Source organism: Tachysurus fulvidraco, chromosome 21 (genome assembly GCF_022655615.1).
Source record: "Tachysurus fulvidraco isolate hzauxx_2018 chromosome 21, HZAU_PFXX_2.0, whole genome shotgun sequence".
NCBI lineage: Eukaryota > Metazoa > Chordata > Actinopteri > Siluriformes > Bagridae > Tachysurus > Tachysurus fulvidraco.
The window spans coordinates 7,058,860-7,078,645 of NC_062538.1; the positions used below are offsets into that span (position 1 = coordinate 7,058,860).

Consider the following 19,786-nt stretch of genomic DNA (forward strand, 5'->3'; position numbering starts at 1 on the left):
TTTTCAATTCAATTCAATTTTATTTGTATAGCACGTTTAAACAATGGACATTGTCTCAAAGCAGCTTTACAGAACATAAGAAATATAATACAAAAAGTTTGTTATTATACAAAGATTAATATTATACAAGAGTTCAAGATTAATAGTAGACTTATATTTAAATGTGCTTGTATAACACATGCATGAGAGTAGGATATAAATTAATTCATGTGACTATTTTTCTACTTAAAAACAGCAGCATGGCATGGCATGGCATTTTGGATATAAAAAAGTCCCTGTAAATATACTTTTTTCAGACAGTATCATAACTGACTTATAATTTGGCTTCTTACCACGTGATGTTTCATGAGATTAACAAAAGTGGTGAAAGCTGAACGATCACTGCATATTTGTTACTGGAATGGACGAGATGTGTGCAGATTATCTCACTGAAGGATACTCAGCACATTCTTTCTGTAATAGCCATGTTAGTGAGTGTCATTAACTGTCAGCAAATGGGAAAGAGTGACATTGTTGCAGGGGACAGGGCTGGCATTAAAGATACCCATTCTCCACGTCACTCTACACAGTCCTCCTAGAGGAATGTGTGCTTGGATTCAGAGAGTTTTCTATCTGAAGGACAGAGCATCTATGGATGATGGGGGTGCCATGGTTGCTAGCACTGGAACTTGTCCTATATGCTGGATCGTTCATGTGTGGAGTGATAACAGTTGCCTCGGTCACCATCACACAGGTACAACGACCTCCAAATACAAATTAACTTTTCAGAAGTACAACTATCCTAATGGGAGAAAAAGTTTACAGGGTTTTCTGCATAAAATATTGTGATATTGTATTATCCCATTTGTATTCATGGTTTTATTTTGATACTTTATCATTTATAGGTGTGGAGATATAGTCTATACAGTATATTGGTGTTAATAACCTGTGTAAAGAAAATATAAATGCACATTTATTGGCATATTTGCTGATAGACAGTAAATGTATTTCCAATATATTTTCATGATGTAGTATAATAATGGTGATAGTTCTTCATAGTCTGAATGTAGTACTATTTGTGATTTAATGAAATTTTTGGTCATGTGACTAACAACCTATGGTCCCACTTTAGGCTTTATGAGAGTCAGATGATGAAATCTCAATGATGTCTGTGTGTGTGTGTGTGTGTGTGTGTGTGTGTGTGTGTGTGTGTGTGTGTGTGTGTGTGTGTGTGTGTGTGTGTGTGTGTGTGTGTGTGTGTGTGTGTTTGTGTGTGTGTGTGTGAGAGAGAGAGAGAGAGAGAGAGAGAGAGAGAGAGAGAGAGAGAGAGAGAGAGAGAGAGAGGGAGAAAGACAGAGACAGAGAGATATTAATTTACTTTTAAAACATTTCATTACATACCTTTCATATCTATTTGAATTTGCATGCATATTATTTTGCTTAATACAAAATACTTCACTTTAAAATCATGTATTTTATTTCAGGGTCACTTTGCAGGACAGTGCATCCTCTATGGGAGTATCTGCTTCAACATATCTGACCAATCTTTGACAATTGAAAGCTCCAGTTCTCCCTCAGTCTGCTATTTTGTGTCATCCATCTCCATGTGTGTGGCCATTTATTGTTTTTCCCTAATCCTCTACTGGATCTATGCAAGCGTTGTCAACGATTAAAAGGTGAACTCACATCAATGCAAAATAGCTAATGGGAAATTTCCCCAAGTTTAGTTTTCAACTGCTTGCATGCTGGATTCATTGACTATTCACAGATCGATAAAACATTAAAACATTATATTTATTTGTGAGTCTGGTGAAAAACAAGTAAGGAATAAAACACTATGGCTTATTCTGTTATGGTAAAATAATCAGCAGTAAGGACATGTGATGAATCCTAACACAATGCTGAAGTCCAATATAAGTTTTCAATAACATTCCTGTTATACTATAGGGATTTGCCAACAGATATATTTTTAATGAATTTAATAATGGCACATTATACTTTTAATTTGATTCATTTTATAATTATGTTTATTGCTGCATAATGCACATTAAAAGGTTCCTGTCTTCACTTACTGTATGTTCTGTTATAAACAGTTTCTCCCTCAGACAGTTTTGATGTTACAGAGAAACTATAATTTTCGAACGTCATCTGCTGACACTTTCAGACTCCTTCCCTTCAAAAAAAAAATCTGAATGAACCATCTCTCAGAAAACTTCTTACACTTTAAAATTGCACTCATTTTTCCTCTGTGTAACAGCTGCTGTTATAGACTATAAGTCTGAGAAAATCTGATTAGAGAAGTCAGCAGATCTCTGTGGTGTAAAATAAAGTTATTCCTCTTCTGCTCTGTGTTTGTGTCTGTCAGGAGAAGTGTGTGGCTCAGTGTGTCTCTGTGGATGTGTGGACTCCTCCTACTTTTTCTCTTGATGTCAGGGTGTATTTTGAAGATTGGTAGAGACAACCTGTGTCTCTCTGTCCTTCACAACAACTCCTCCTTCAGCAGGTGAGTAAATGTTACTCATGTTTTGAACTGAATACACTGATGGAGTCTTTTGTTGATTTATGAATCAGTTATATATACTAATACGCCTGACTAACATGGACTCCTGACACAAAATAGGCTTGATTGAATCTTTGCCTCTACCATGGCCGCATAATTAATTAACAATGTGATTAATTTAAACATTTAAATGAATATAGGTTTAAACTTTAGAATGTGAAATATTTTAAAAAGTTCTGAAAGGTTAAGAAAGCTAAGATGAGGGACAGAGCTAAAGTTCTTACTCTATTTTTATTAATGAACAAATAAACAAAGATTTAAATTAAACATTTCCCACACTTGTTTGAAATCAAATTGGTTTTTTTCAGATTCAGTAACACTATTTTGGCAGAATAATTTTAATAATATGATACTGAGCACAAAAACTGTATCTCATGCATACATGGCTCCTATTTTGGCTAATATGATATAATGAATGTGTATGAATTTATATATTGAATTAATCTATATATTAAAAAAGAAATCAAAATATTTTTGTTATTTTTGACGTGTTGCTTTCAGTTGTAAGGACGCACAGAATATGACATGGTCGAATCCCTATATAGGAAGTGAATTTTACGTACAACTGTACAGTGCTGAGGTATTACTACACACACACACACACACACACACACACACACACACACACACACACACACACACACACACACACACACACACACACAAGTATGTCAGCTATGATAAGAAATTCAGGGCTGATTTATAATCTGAAAACTGGTTGACTTCGTTCTTCAGAAATCCGTGTGGGTGAGTTTCTTCTTCTGGCTGTTAGTTGTGGCAGTTGTGGTGGTGCAGAGACGGCAGGCCCTTAATGAAGAGGGCCAATGGAGCTGTGATGAAACCGAGCCTTTCCTCCACCGCCGGGCTCAAGTTCTGTGAACCTCACCACACACTAACACTTCAACATGTGGCATAGAACATTGATGACTGACTAGAGGACATGTCCAAGAGAAATTGTGAGAACTGATAATTGTGAAATAACTGATAACCCTATTTGTATTTGTATTTGTATTTGATGAATTTGTCAAATATTTTGTTAAAAATCTCATATGAACTAGTGAAAATGAGCATTATCCTAGATATGTCCAAGCAAATGTAATTGTTGTCACAATTTTTATCTTTAAAGATTGTAAGGATATACTTATCTAAATACTATATTAACCAAACTAGTTTACACCACTAAGGGTTTCTGAGGTACATTGTGACAGTGAAATGATTTAACCTCCAAACATCTTTTTTGGTTTTGCTAAGCATTTAGATTTCTTGCCAGAAACTATTGAAATAATTGAAGACTAAGTAAGGAGTGTAACATTCACAACCAGTTATACGTTGCAGTTTGTAATTTTCAGAGCCCGCACCTGCCTGCAAGTTGATTTGTAATCGCAGTTAAAATCATTAACAAGAATTTCCCCATTTTCCCATCACTTTGCACCTTCTATGTTGAAAGCCTTGTGAGTTCTGTTTTATAGAAGGGAGGCAGTGTGAGTAGCTTTGGGATCACATCCTTGTTCCAGCTGGGATGAAACTAATTTCTGGGCCTGAAAAATGTAAACAGAACCCTGAAATTGTGGCCCAAGTAAGGCAAATTGTTTCTAATTGTTTTGAAACATGTATAAAATTAGTTACAACCTTAATCTTTTACTATTATGCATACAATACTCTAAACACACAGTTAATGTTTACTCACTTATGCTAACAGACATTAACATAATCCTACAACAGTTCACACTTAAAAATAAAAAAAATCTTAATTAGAACGTTGTTCTGTGAAATGCTGCTGTTTTATGGTATCAGTCTTGATCATGGCTTCACCGGAAACAAGTTCTGCCACTTGCAGCTGCTTACTGAGCTTGTGTGTGCTTCCCTCTCTTTGTCTGCAAAGGCTACATTAGTGTCCATCAGCACCTCTAGGGTTTTGCAGAGGGAGTTCTGCTGGTGTACAAGTTGTCTCTGACTCTCCTCCCTCAGCTGAGCAGCCCCAGCAATCAAAGCAGCTATTTGCATTGGACATTCGATACTGCTCTTGTAACCATGCTCCTAATGGTAGCAGCCTTTCCACATTCCACTCCATTCACTGCTCAGCTTCATTAGAGCCACAGGAGCAAGGTGAATACATGCTAGGTGTTTCCAACCAAGCCCTTTCCAGTAACTAGGAAAACAAGCTTGGTATTCCCAGAGACACTGTGACCTAAATCTCTAATGAAATAAATTGGCAAAAACAAGCAGCTTACTGAGAAGCTTAAATTAGTGCATGCTAAAGAACTCCTCTCACACTAAAACTAAGCCTCTATACATTTAATACAGAAAAATGTATTGTCATTATGAAACTCACATTAAGTCCCCATTATTTGGATTTACAACACAAGCTGAAATACATAATCCCTGCTCTTGATGTGGTTCTGAACATCTTCTTTTGAACATAATAATGTTGGGTCATTAATTGTATTTCAGTACAAAAACACCCAATGTGCCTGTTTTTCCATTCCAAGTAAGCGAGGTCTCACTTACCGGAGAAACAGATGATGCACTGTTATTTTATTACTGCAGTCTCTTGTCCTTGTCTGTCCTCCACACATCCAAAAGTAATTTCCAGCACAAGCGAGCCACTATTTCTCACAGTGTGCAATGATTTTTTGGTTACTCTCTCTCTCACTCTCTCTCTCACTCTCTCCCCCCCCCCCCTTCTCTCTCCTACATTTGTCCTATCTCATTTGTCATTAGGGCAGTGACTACAACAGCATTGCCCTTCATGAACAGATTAAAAGATAGAATGACGAGAGGGAGGGAAGCGAAAGCCATTACATTATATACAGTAGAATATTTTTGAACAAATGAACCCACATCATATTGACATATGTCTAAAAAGATTGTTTAGTAAATCAATTCATTGACAGTATATCACTTCAAGTCATTATTAAAGTCATTGCAATCCAGCTATTGTGTCTTTCCCAGATAAGGAAACTAATCTGTTTAAAAATATATACATAATCAATGCACAGTGACAAAAAAAAACAGCAGAACAAAATTTACAGAAAAACAAACTTAGCAGGATGTCCTCCATGAGAATTGATCCCAACCTAAAAGCAGCTTCATCACTAACTAAACTAATCAGTCAGAATTACTCATGTTGTAAAAAGCAATGAAATAAATAAGGAGGTTAACGAAACGTGTAAAGCAACTGGTTGATTTCTGAAACTCTCAGCTGCATAATGCTCCTATTAGTTTCAGAGTTCTTACAGAATATGTTTAATATCAATATTATGCTTTATATTAAATAATATAGGACTTATAAAGGGTTAATTGCCATTAATTATGCTATTAGGCAACATTAACTTGTTCAATCTATGAACGTCCTAATTAATACATTACACTGGTATTAATTCATATTTGTTTAGATTTCACCCCAAAATAAACTCCTGCTTCAAGTAACATAATTCCAACCATGTCTTAAAAGCAGTCCACAAAAATTAAAAGCAGTTGTTATAAATATTTGCCCTTATCTTTGGAAGAATTAATTTGACTGAAAAATACCTCATAAGATAATAATTAAATAAAAGAAATAAAAGTATTGCATTGATTAACAAAATAATTACTAAACACAATAAACACATTTCTAAGTGTTTGACTTTATTTATATGATCACCCAGTATAACCATTACTACCATTATCACCATCATCATCATCATGATCATTACAGAAATAAGGTGTAGTGCTAGTGGAACTTTTAGTAATTACTAGCCTAATCCTATATTCACACTAGCAAGCAACAATGCAACAGATAATCATTCACCATTTGCACCAAGATTTTCACAGTTTTATACTATGCAAATTAAGTGTGACAGTAAAATAACAAATCCAAATGACTGGTTTGAATGATTCTTTGGACCAAAACTATAGTACACATGGTCTGATATTTCTTCAATTCTCCGCTGACAATTTTGTAATAAACTCTTGTCTAACGTCTGGGAAGCTGAAAATTGTTTGTTGGTGCAAACATAATTTAAAAAGTGTGTTATTTAATTTGTTTTACTAGTAAGCTTTACAAGTTACTAATAACTACAATAATAACTACTAACGTTCTCATCAGAGCTAAAAAAAAAAAAAAGTGCTGAACATGCCCACTAGTGACAACAGTAGCATTTTCTACACATCACCTAGAGCTAAACTACAAGCGACACGAGTGGCTAATTGCTCGCTAGTGTGAACATAGGGTGATAGCAATTCTGCTGACAAAAAAGTGATTCATGCTGAGGGTTCTTTTGACAGCACAGATTTTGCTGCAGAATAAATTCCTCACATCCACAGGACTCTCTTGTACATTCATTTACTCTGTGATGAGCTTCTCAACATTAAGTCTTTGTTCACACTCTTCCCTGCACAGTTTGTGAATCATATGACTTGTGCTTGCTACTGAGCCTACACAACGTGCAGATGCTGATCTGTGTCAGTAAACTTGGACTCAAGCTGGTTTGTATCTGATGAAATATTTCTCGTAGACAGTGAAGCTCTGAATCATGACTTGTGTTTTATAGGCAATCGTGTGCTTTTCACTAGTGACAGTCATTAGACATTGAAGTTATATATATAACTGAAGGACAAATTTCTATAAATGTAACAAAGGACAAAATCTGCCATTGTTCAAGCAGTACAGGGAGCAGGTGATGTGAAGAGTTACATGTGAATTTGTTTTTCTATTTATATCATTGTTACATTTGTTACATTTTACATACTTCCCCTTTAAAATGGTTATCATTGTACACATTTTCTCCCGAGTCCAGACAATGCAAATCATATGTATATGTGAATATGCAAGCTGAAAAATAATGCATTATTATAGCTATATGCAGTTTTACTTTTTCTATCAGTAGACATGGAGATGCATAAAAACACCTTTAAGACCAACAACATTGGAGTCATGAGCACCAGGCTTTTGAAAAGCAAGCAAAGCGATTAAAAAAAGTATGAGACAATACAGTCGGTTGGAGCACAAATACAAACAGGAAAGAACTAGCATTAGTCTACATGCTCACTTAACAAATCTTTTCCATCCTTCTTTCATTCCCCATTATAAAAATTATTCTTTTCCCCTGAGATCATTTGATTTGTTTCTATCTGGTCTGATTTCTTTGAGGAATTTCTTTTCTATAGTATAACTACTGTTACACTTTTGGTATTATAATGTCATTATGCAAATGTCTGCATGAACTATATTAATTTTTAACTTGCTAGGTGTGGAATGTCTTCACTAAGTGATCAGGTACAGTGGTCCAAGTTTCCATGTAAACTATAATACTCCTAGAGTGAAAGGTTACATGGAAAAATTCAGCATTTTTTTCAGTTTTCATTCTGTTGCAAGTAATGAAATAAAAGGATACTGATATGTAGTTATTCATGCTAATTAGAATGTTTTTTTTCTAAAGGGTCAGTTCATGTCAATTTGACATGACACAGATCGACTTACATGTATCTCATTTTTATTTAAAACCTACATACATCCGCTGACATTTGAGTCAACATTCACCGCCACCCTCATTTTAAAACTGTCAGAACAATAAGCTGTTTAGCCTATATACTGTCTCTTCCCTAGTTATGTGCTCTATTTTCTTCCATGATCACCAAACTCTGACCATGTTTCATTTCTTTTCATCACTTACCTGAGGTCCTTCTACATGCAGTCTATACACACCAGTGCAAACTTTCTAATCTACATTTCCTATTAATCCCAGCCATTATCCTGTGTCAATATCCCGCCCACCATGACAGCTCTCTTCTCCGTGAATGATTAAAACAGGAAAGTACAGAGCATCTTGATAGGCTGGTGGCCTGTCTCTCTCCTCTCCTCTGGCCTCACCATTTTCTATGTCATCTCCCTGCCTCACCCGTCGTTCCTCCACCTCACTGTTCTCCTCATCCTCCCCCTCTAGAACACCCCTTGTCTCCTCATCTGACCCACGGAACCCCAAACCTAAAAAGCCACTTCCCTCTTCCCCTCGTACTGCCAATCCTCCTCCGAGACTCCTTGAATGAAACAGGCAGGTATGTCGGTTTCGTGTGGTGTGCAAACGTCCCAGGGAAAAGCCGCTGCGACTCAGTGCCAACCTTCCTCCTGCTCTGATGGGAAAGGAGTTTGCCCCTACAACTATGTTCCCTCTGACCCAGGAAGGCAGAGATGAGCTGCTTGTTGTCCTCCGGCAGCGAGGACAGCTCTGGAGAAAGTAGCTTGAGTTGCGTCTCATTTGGGCCGCCATTGCAACAGATAATGGTGTGTTTGGGTTCATGTCCAGATCCATTAACAAGGCCTCTGAGTAGCTGGGCACTATTTGCTGGTTGCAGCGAATGTGCCACTCCAGTTCTGTTATGTCCACTGTGTTTACCCGTGATATGACATGTAAAGTGGGACCTCCAGTGCCATGTTCGAAGCCTGTCTGGTAGTTGTCTCTATTTTCATTTTCATTGGCATCCTCATTCTCACCAAACAGCTTTTCAACATGATAGTGGACATAGGCTGTGCGGTACTCAACCACCACACGGAGTGGCCAAGACAGCAGCAGAGCAGACGCCAGCCAGTAGACGCAGCGACGTGTATACCAAGGCGGCCTAGCAGGATCTGGAAATGCCAGCATGTGCTCCCTAAAGTCTACATTCTTCAAGTGCATTCCCTCACGTGCTTCCATGTAGTCATCCAGACCTTCATTATCGCCAAAGAATCGGGCACGCTGTGTAAGATAAGCGGTCTCCGCACGTGCACTGGCAAAACTGAAGCACTTAGTGAAGCGCAGCCGGGTAACAGGGTGATCTAATAATCCCTGCAGCTCTTTGGACACATCCTTGACACCATGCCGTGTGTAGTCAAACTCAGAGCTGGCGGTGTGTGTGTTGACCCGTTCGTGGTATACCTGTGTGGTGGTGTAGGCATCACCATTGCGGTAGCGTGTCACTTGCCTGGTCCGTCGTACATAATGATAACTAATGGCCTTCCACCAGATGCATGGTGTGGCCTGCTGCAGACGCTGGATCCTGTCATACACCTGACTGATTTCTACTTTGGACAGGTTGGCTGTTTTGGAGTAGCAATGCCAGCACTCCACTAGGTAGACAACATAAAGCATGGCTAGGAAAGCCACAGGGATGTAGACATATCCGTTGGAGCAGGGACTATCGTGGTAGAGCCGGGCTCGGTCACCATAGTAGTAGGTAGGACCTTGGTCGTCAGAAGCCATGACTGTGATGCGATAGAGAGAGCACCAGCCTAGCGTGCCAAAGCAGCCGTACATGAGCAGGGTCAGTAACAAGCACTTCCAATGAGACTCCCGGCACAGAGAGCCACTAAGGGACTGCTTGAGAGGACGCTGCTGTAGGTCAGAAACAGGATGGGAAAGGAGAGAGAGAAAAATAAGAAAGGTGTTAATAAGTTAATATGAAGTTTTATGTTATATTTTATAAATGTGAGAAATAAACACAATGCACAATTTGTGTAGTGATTCCTAGTAATTAGTAATGATTAGTAATTCATTTGCATTGGAAATACATGGCCAAGTGGAAAGCCGTCTCTAAATTTCTGACACATAGCTCAGACAGTAACTTGGTGAAATATACTTTTCCCTTCCGCAGTAATTGACTTTTCTCCACCAGTCTCTTGTGGGTTGAATACATTTCCTGGCTGCTCGTAACTCAAGCCAAGCCTGCTTTTAACATGCTCTGCATCAGTGTAGAGAGGGCGCACTGAATGCTTTTAGACGCATCAATGCATTAGCATAAGAATTTGTGGCTGCCTCTCTTCTGCCACTTCTTGCCCTGGTGGCATTTTAAGGTACTGCATTTGCTGATTTCAATTACAGTGTGAGGGAATATTGATATGACATAATGGCTTGAAACACCAAATAGAGGCGCAAACAAATACAGCTAAAAAAGTCCATATTCTCCACACAATCAATACTCATAATCAGTATTGAAGTCCCATATCCTTTTCACTGGATGCTCTCAAAATCTCTCCCTCTCTTTCAGATGTGTATACACACACATAAATCTGCTAACAGTCAGAGCAATGCCCTTGCCGTGAGAGACTGCAGCACTTAAAGGCCAGCTACAGTCCAGGAGAGGTTGTGATAGCTTTTGCTTTTCTTGGCAGAGGTGCAAAAGTTTAATTGTTCTAGTTTACCAAGGACAAATTGTGATGTGTGCAGCAAAATTTGCTAGGACATACAGTGAACTTGAATGTCATGTCTGGTTTTTGCACAGTCCCATATCTAAAAGGATTTTAGTTCATTTTAAAGATTCTCTTGCTTCATAATGAACACATTCTTTCAAATAAACATTACATTTCTTAAATCATATTAGGCTACATTAAAGAGTATACTGTATGTCTACAACTTTATTTATCAATAAATAGGATATGTTGGACTCTAAGGCATCATTACATAATGATCTTAGGGTGCAAAACAACAGGCTACGTTATCATTGATTGCTTACTGAGTGGATGCTCTATAATGACCGACTCAAATACATCATCGAAAAATAGGGTACGGCAGTAGAAGGGTCAGATAGTAAGAAGGTGCTTCTGCTGTAAGAAAAAAAAAATGTCCTCAGAGGCAACAATGATGTTCTCTAGTAAGCACTTCTGGAATGTTCTATCATTAGCACTATTTGATTACACTCTGACATGGCGATTTAGCACAAGCGCATAAATAGCGTATATAAACCCAACCACCGGTTCTGAGCCACTCTAATAGGGTAAATTATTTAGCTGCTCTATAAGATTCTGCAGCCTTGGAAGTGAACACATTGAATGATGTGAATGCTTTTACATGAAGGGCACCAGAGTGCTGAGAGCTTGAGTCAGATAGAGAGAATAAATGAGCACAAAAGTGCACTGTGTGTGTGTGTGTGTGTGTGTGTGTGTGTATATATATATATATATATATATATATATATATATATATATATATATATATATATATATATATATATGTATATATATTTTAATATATATACATATATATATATAGTTATATATATAGTTTAATACTAAAATATGACATCAAATATGATTTGACCCTACACAGAGCCCTGATAAATTGTAATAGAATCATCATAAACCAGAAATTCCTGGTGTTTTTCTAACAGCGTTCTAAAGTTTCTAACGGTATTTTAATAATGTTTTCACAATGGAAAGAGGGCCCTGTGGTTTGACATGACATTTTGATGATAGTTTGATGGTTTTCCAATGGACTGTAAAAGTATTCTGAAGGAATATGCCAGTCTCTGTTGGTGACCTTGTGGTTACAAGCTGTGGTCTAATGATTTGGAATGATGCTGCAAATCAGACTGTCAGCAAGAAAACGGGAAAGCACTGGTGTATAGCATTCATGCATATCAAGCTGTTAGCTGACACAACAGAACTAAGAAACATTATTCAGTCAATTAAAGCTATTAGATCTTGATCCAAATACGTTTAATATCGGTAGATAAGAAAAAATAAATAAAAGGGACTAATACCATTAACAGCTTTGATGTGTACTGAATGTAATATGAAGCAATAGAGATTATCTAAAATAAATAATTAACAATATTACAGGTTAATCTGCCAATATATTTGTGAATATTTTTTCCCATACAAAACACATAACTGTCTAGTGGACTGCCTTCTTATTGCCTTCTTTTATCATTCTTAGAAATGTAGAAAGAGCTTAAGAAATAAACAAAAATACCACAATTTTGTCATCACTAACACACATACAGTTTTGCTCATTAGAAAAGCTAGCAAGATTAGCACTAAGTGCACAGGTTCTGCAGCTAAACCATATTTTAGGGGTACTTTAACCTAAGAGCAAAGTATTGTGAGATGAAGGACAAAGCCTTTCTCTCATATCATAAAATATTCAGTTGAAGAGGCACTGGGATTGAAATGAATCTCTCTTCATGAAAGAAAATATAGAATTATCCATCAGCTAGTCATAACATCCAAAGTTTATCAGTAAAAGGCATGATAAAAAATATGTGTTATAAAAAAGAAGAAGATATGCACTCTTACATTGCTGGATTACCCACTCAGCATATTTCATATCTCTATCTCATATGGACACTTCACCACAAAAGCCGAAAAGCAATCGCACACCCCATCCAGAGCAACATGCATCAGCAGAGGCAGAAATAACAACAACAAAAAATTGAAGAGCAGTTAATAGAGTTCCAGTGAACAATGTCAAACAATTTAAGTGCAACATAAAATATATTATATATTATTTAAAAAATATTTTTAAAAACCTCAATAATATAATCCTAGACACCACCATCCCCCTCTGTGTCTCCCAGTCTATTGATTACTATGTAATATAATATGGGCGGCTAACTGAGCAAGCATGAGTGAGAGTGTTGGAGTTCCTAGGTTCAGATCTTGACATAAAGATCATACAACATGAGGGAATATGACAATTATACCAATGCACCAAAATAACTGTCTCCCATGTCTTCATAATCAAATCAATTATAACGGGTATATTTAGTAAACATTATGGGACAGAGTACTTTTGTACTTCTTGATTACTGACATAAATTTGAAGCCTAGCGTTTTGATATTTGACATATGCAATGTTTCTCAATCTTTATTTATTTTCTTTTTACTATAAGCATTATGTTGTTATTAAACAATGTGCAAGTTTCCTGAGAAAAATAAAAAAGGTTAATAAAGGTATAGGTTGAATGGAGGAATGAGTAACACAGAGAGAGAGAGAGCAAATCGAGCTGTTAAAATGACTTTGCTACATTACAAACAAACTTTCTCTCAATACAGCCACGACTTTCAAAGTAATCTAATCATCAAGCCAACATGATTATACAAAACGGCAAAAGAATATATTATCACATATGTAAAAGATACAATCCCAATAGGCTACAAGTTTATAAACAGAACAACATGTAATTAGATCCAATCCAATTTTTCAGTCTGACAGCTAGGTTTAATTTTCTTTGGTTATCCTTGAGTCATTGTTATGATAATAAAAAGCATTGCACAAGTTCAACTGGTTATCGTTCATCCTAATGTGATTAATTTGGATTTACATACACTGTAGATATGGAGAATTTTGATAAGTTGGCACAGAACATTAGAAAACAATAAAGTAAGCAATGTTATACAGTCCAGATCACACCTACAGTAAGAACGTTTATAGAAATGCGATAACCTAGATTTGGTTATTTTTGCTAGTGTACACTAAATGTCATGTATGAACCATTTCTAGCTTCTTAAAAATTTTGCTGGTGGAAAAATGACTTCCCAACATAAAGAGGCTTCCACATGATGTGCAGATTTGTGGTGGAAAATTATTATTCAGTTTGTTGTGAAACCAAGAAAAAGGTTCCATCAAAAGGTAGAATTGGTCAATAAACAACTCCATCACCTTTTTAACACTTCCAATTTTATCTGTGGTTTCCATGACTACTGAGATGGTGGTGAGATGCCAATAGCCCCGCCCCTTTTATAAACAGGTCATTACTAAAAATTACGTAAACTGGAAGAGATACACGTTAAGCGTTGGCCAGAGAATAGAAATAATAATTAATAACAGGAGCTACACTGTCATGGTCAACACATTTAGCAGGCTAAACAAATTGAGCAGACGTACAGCCATTACTCTAGGTGTAGAATTGTTCTTGATGAATCATCTGTTTAACATGGAATAATGTCTGGAAATTGTCTTGTTAACGCTGGACCCAATCTGCAAAACAAACTGGCATGCATGCCAGTAAAAGGTCCATGCATGCTCCATTTAACCATCTGCATTATCCCAGGTCAATAACAATTAGGTTATCAAAAACAAACTTTAATTTCTTTAAATTCTGCTTTATTCAACATTTCTGAGTTCTTTCTCACTCTTAAAAAAACAAAACACAGTATAGCAATAACATAACTTACAAATAATATAACACTTATGTATCCTATATGAAGACTTTGACTCTTTACCTCTTCCCGTCCACCCCCGTTCAGTGTGGGTGCCTCTCCAGTCACTGTTACCCCCTGCATCCTCAGGCGTCTTTCTCTGTTTGACTTGCATATATTATTATTGCTGTTGTTGTTGTTGTTGTTGTTGTTGTTTCTGACATGTCCTGGGTCGAGTCTGTTTTCCGGTCCAGCCCCGGGACCGTCCTGCTGAGATGCGCCTCACCGCATCTTAAAGCAAGCAGGCGACGCATCTCCGAAAACAACCTGCCATCCGCGCGATAGATTAAATACGACTCTCTTCCCTAGAAATGATCTTGTCCTTGCCCTCTCCTTCACGTTGCGTGCCTACATCACCAGGCCAAGCATGAGCGTGTTATTTCGCTCGGTTAGGAATACAAGGGTATCCCTGCATGCGCGTGCAGGTCAGGAAATAACAGGTAACAGGTATCGTTACGCTTCGCTTCCTTTGCGCACGTACACGGCCACAGCAGGAGGACTCCTTCCAGAAATCGCGCGTGCACCCTGTGATTCTCTTCTTCCTCTTCTCTCCCTCTTCTCTCTCTCGCTCACTCGTGACAGATTCGCACTCATTACCGTAATTATATTCTTATTTGAAGGATAGATTGTGAATGCACGCGACCGATTCTCCTACTTTCCGTCGTGTTCCCTTCTCCCACACCCCCCACGCATCCCTTCAACGAGCTGCGCTTACCTGATCGGTCACGCTAGCCGCGGGGTGACGTCATGTCCACGCCCACATTTCCTCTACATTCAATAAAAACATTATATATATATATATCTCATTCAATAAATACATTATCTCTCTCTCTATCTCTCTCTCTCTCTCTCTCTCTCTCTCTCACACACACACATACATACACACATTATACACACACGTATAAAACACTAAAAAATAATATCATACGTAAAGAACACAGGCTTTAAGCATGGGGTGGAAAATGAATACATGAATAGGTAACAAATTAAAACAAACTCATATTTTTACATAAATTCAATTTAAATAATAAAATCTGTGTGAAGTTCAATGGAGTTATAGATGTCTTATTTCAAACCCTGTTCCACATGTGACATGGACACCCTTGATGATACTGTTTTGGGGCGCATCTCACTCACTCACTCATTTTCTCCAACTTATCCGAACTACCTCGGGTCACGGGGAGCCTGTGCCTATCTCAGGCGTCATCGGGCATCGAGGCAGGATACACCCTGGATGGAGTGTTTTGGGGCGCATATTAAATAAAAAATATCTTGTGCATTTTTTAAGCAAAAAATATCTAATACAAAAAAACTTTAAATAATTCTCAAAGAACAGAAAAATTCTGTGAGAAAAAGATTCTCAGAATTCATATTTGTTCTCAGGCAGTTGATTGGAACTGAAATCACACTTGGCCAATATGTGATCAAGAGCTGTTTGGGCCTATTATATATTCAACAAAAGAATTGTTGGTCTAGCTTGACATGGTGGCATGTCAAGAATCAGGACGTTCATGTAGCCTGCAATCTTTACCTACATGATCAAGCACACCCATCGATGGTACCATGTCCTGATTTACAAACCCCTTCTTGCATTGTCTTTACACTCACCGCAATTCTTCAATAATGCACATCTGAGTTTGCAGCAGTTCATCTACACCATGGCTTGTCTGGTAATAGTTTGGACTGTACGAAATGTAAAGCCTTATTTTGTCCTTCCTCTTAATTCTACTAAAAGGACTTCACGACAAGTTTTGTATTTTGCTAAATAAAAAGAGTAAATTTTATTTGCCAGTATATATGTTGATTCAAAACTATCCTCAAATATTCAAGTACAGCATAAAAAGAATGCTCTAAATATGCATTAGAGACCTAAAGGGTCTAATAATGATTTATCTGTGATAGCCACACAAATACATTGCAAGAGTGTGGATAAGTGTGTAATATATGTTACTAAATATGACAAACTATAGGCTTTTCCTTTTGTGTGTACATAAAGGATAACAATATGTTTATGTCCTATACAACAATATGTCTCTATCAGTAGTATAACTGTTGTATACATACCTGTATGTATGTTAATTTTATTATCTTAATGAAAGACATAAATTGTATAAATTGTAATTCCCTGGAAAATACACACTGGAATCCATATTATTCATTTATTCCAAAAAGGAATTTTTGGTGCATGTGTAGGTTAAAGGCTTTGCTCAGGAAGAAGTTTCCAGTGCTGGGATCTTTACTTTAACTTGTCTGATCTAAACCATAACCGTTGACCACTTCCACCTGATTTAAAAGATCATGAGTGGGTCATTTCCCTAGTCATCTGTCATTTCAGCTTTACTCAAACCCCAGCATCAGCATCACTTTGCGAGTGAGGAGAACACGGAGACACACTTCCTCCACGGTTTTGTGCCTTCCTTTTCCTGCCTTTGGATTTGGCTTTGGCAAGCCTGCTGTTGGGATGTTTGACTTGGATGTGACTGTGCAGGCTGTCCTGTGTCTCAGCAGTCAGGCCACACTCTTCACACACATACAGCTTGTCCCTACGTTCCTTGTAGGCATACTGTTGGACAACACCATGAACCTTTTTTAGGTGAGACTCCAGAGAGCAGCGCTGAGTGAAGGCCTTCTCACACACAGTACACTTAAAGGGCCGCACTCCTGCAGGAGAAATTAACTGGTTTACTGAGGTGTGTCAGAGAGATGGAGCAAAAAAAGATGTAACACATGATGACCAGCTCACCTGTATGGGTGCGCACGTGCCTCTTAAGGTCAAAAGTGTCGTTGAAGCCTTTCCCACAGTATTCGCATGAGTACTTCTTAAAATCACTATGAGTCCTTAAATGACGTTTCATCACTCGAGCTAGACTGAAAGTCTTATGGCATACTGAGCAGGAAAAACAATCTGGTGTGGGTTGTGAGACATTCAATGTTTCATTTTCCATCTCAGGAATCTGCATTTAAGAACGAAATTACAAAGAGAAATTAAACTCAGTTTTAATTTGTGCACCACTTTAAACAATTCATATCATCTTACAGCTTTACAAATATCTGGATGCAGATTTAGATCCCTAATGACAAGGAAAGAAAAACACAATATAAGGAAAAGACCAGATAGAGACACCAGATAGTGAGGCAAATTATTTATATTCAACAACTGCCTACTGTAATGTCAAACTACACAATCTATGTTCAGTATGAGAATACGGTGAATAAGGTTCACTGTGCTCATCCTGTCATCTTTAAAATACAAATACAAAAGTACAGTATCCAAGAAAGATTATCTATTGCAGCTATTAGTAAAAATGCTGAATAGAATCAATTATGGCAAAGAAAATAGAGACTAAATATCTCAAATGTGGCAGCAGGCACACTATAAGAATTTTCTTTCATATATTTATCTTGTCTCCAAGATATAATTAAACTGACCTTATTTTTTGAGCAGATGAAAGGAGGCCTGTGTGAGCTCGACTCCTGCATGGCAGAGCAGGACAGCTGGGCAGTCGAGCTGTGAGATTGATTGTGTGTGTGTGTGGTCTTGCTTTGTGGGGTAGAGGGACAGACGGGCAGCTCAGCAGGGCTGTGTGCACACTCATCATGGCCATGACGAGTGAAGAGCCACACTGAAAAGCAAGCAAAATTGGCCTATTATACTATCCAGTTAAATAAGCACTAGCAATTCCACCAATGGGTCAGGACCGTGTCCAGCTCAGACCGCAAATTCTCCAATACACTCAATACATCCTTTAGTTATATGATGAAGTAAATCATGGAGCATTGGAAATAGTTGCATCCCTGAAGTACATCAATGAGCTACACACATGGGACATGCTGAAGCCCATGCAGGGGTTTTCAAAGTGAAAACACACACAGTGGCCATTTGCAACCCTCCCCTTACATGAAACAAGCAGTGACTATGCACAGTGAATCCAACTAGTTCTTCGTACCCTCATTCTCTACTTGACCCTAAAAAAACAGCTGCTACTGAGGGGATACTTTACTCCCAACATTCTTTGCACTGTTATTTTGATTCTAAAACTTACAATGAGAAAGATAATGTAGGTCATTTTCAAGTATGAAACATAATAATAAATGAGTCAATAACAAAATATAAACTATGAGAGTGTTCTTTGATGGGCCGTTTGATGTGCTCAGAAACAATGTTTTTATTACACGATGTAACCATTCTTTTACTACATTTCTCCATCTTTTCTTACTGGGACAGTTTCCTGCTGCTTCACTGCCAATTTCTACTTAAACTGAATGATTACATAAAATGTACTTTTCTAGACAGATGTTTGCACTGTTTTCTTCCATCCAACACAGGTCTGTTATCATTAAATTTTCATCTGTTTGTTGTTTATGTAGACCTGAGTACCAGGCTACTCTTTGTGTTTGTATGCGTGTGTGTGTGTGTGTGTGTGTGTGCGCGAACTCATGGTGAAGAAACATTTCATTCTAAAGTGTTGAAGCTAATCAGAGGAATGTCCATAACCCTTAACTTTACCACTTGAGTTTTATTATGTACCTAGTAATTCCTGATCTGTTGATCCTTTCAAAACAACGTTTATTCTGCTGTATAATGCTAAGAAACACCCACAGCTAGTCAGCTAAAGTTACATAGGCAACATCATTTAAGTTACAATTTATTTGAGTTGATTATTTAATGCAAGTTAGTTGACTCCTTTACAGTGGATGATGGAGAATGAATCATAAGCTAATAATTTATTTGATATATATATATATACTCTAAACATGGATCCTCTATTCAAACACCTGCAATAAGCTTTAAGCTGCGGTCTTTATCTCAGGTGTTTTCTTTTAGATCTAAAGTCTAATCTTGAAAAAAAGAATAATAATGTACACGAAACCATTCAGAAATCATGTGAATAAGACAATAACATAAACAATCACCTGGTGTGTAGATGTCCCCGCGCACACAGTCAGGTACTTCATTCCAGTTTCTTTTCCCGGAAGTGGTGCTCGTCTTTTTAACCAGAAACACTCGCGGCATTTTTTGTATGTTTTTTTTCTATGAACCTCAAGAATCCTTTGCTGTTACTTTCAAGCCTAATTTCAACCTTTAATCTGTTACCTTTGCCACATTATCATTTAACCCGCTTTCGAAATGATGGTGTTGGTGAAGTTCACGTTTACTTCACGCTCCCAACTGAAATGAACTGGATTCATTTACCTAACCAGGTAAGTCTCACGCATGCGCATTTGAAGTAACGGTGTCCAAACTATCAGAGTGCCAGTAATGCATCGACTCAAGAAAACGTTATATTTAACCGATGTTTTTCTTTTAACCG

General features: G+C 37.5%; 3 protein-coding genes across 3 annotated transcripts; 1 reads left to right on the top strand and 2 right to left on the bottom strand.

Moving 5' to 3' along the window:
* Positions 1–580: 580 nt before the first annotated feature.
* tmem179bb (transmembrane protein 179Bb) lies at positions 581–3,954 on the top strand. Its single transcript, XM_047805821.1, has 5 exons — positions 581–733; positions 1,464–1,651; positions 2,333–2,482; positions 3,041–3,119; positions 3,275–3,954. Exons 1-5 carry the CDS (start codon positions 635–637, stop codon positions 3,416–3,418), a joined length of 660 nt encoding a protein of 219 aa, XP_047661777.1. The 5' UTR covers positions 581–634; the 3' UTR covers positions 3,419–3,954.
* A 1,487-nt stretch (positions 3,955–5,441) lies between these two features.
* LOC113649595 (transmembrane protein 151B) lies at positions 5,442–15,206 on the bottom strand. The gene is made up of 2 exons (XM_027157471.2): positions 14,499–15,206; positions 5,442–9,891 (listed from the first exon to the last, which is right to left on the bottom strand). Exons 1-2 carry the CDS (start codon positions 14,556–14,558, stop codon positions 8,269–8,271), a joined length of 1,683 nt encoding a protein of 560 aa, XP_027013272.1. The 5' UTR covers positions 14,559–15,206; the 3' UTR covers positions 5,442–8,268.
* A 1,413-nt stretch (positions 15,207–16,619) lies between these two features.
* On the bottom strand, positions 16,620–19,685 carry ovol1b (ovo-like zinc finger 1b). The gene is made up of 4 exons (XM_027157896.2): positions 19,389–19,685; positions 17,904–18,097; positions 17,218–17,428; positions 16,620–17,135 (listed from the first exon to the last, which is right to left on the bottom strand). Exons 1-4 carry the CDS (start codon positions 19,486–19,488, stop codon positions 16,816–16,818), a joined length of 825 nt encoding a protein of 274 aa, XP_027013697.2. The 5' UTR covers positions 19,489–19,685; the 3' UTR covers positions 16,620–16,815.
* Positions 19,686–19,786: the final 101 nt, after the last annotated feature.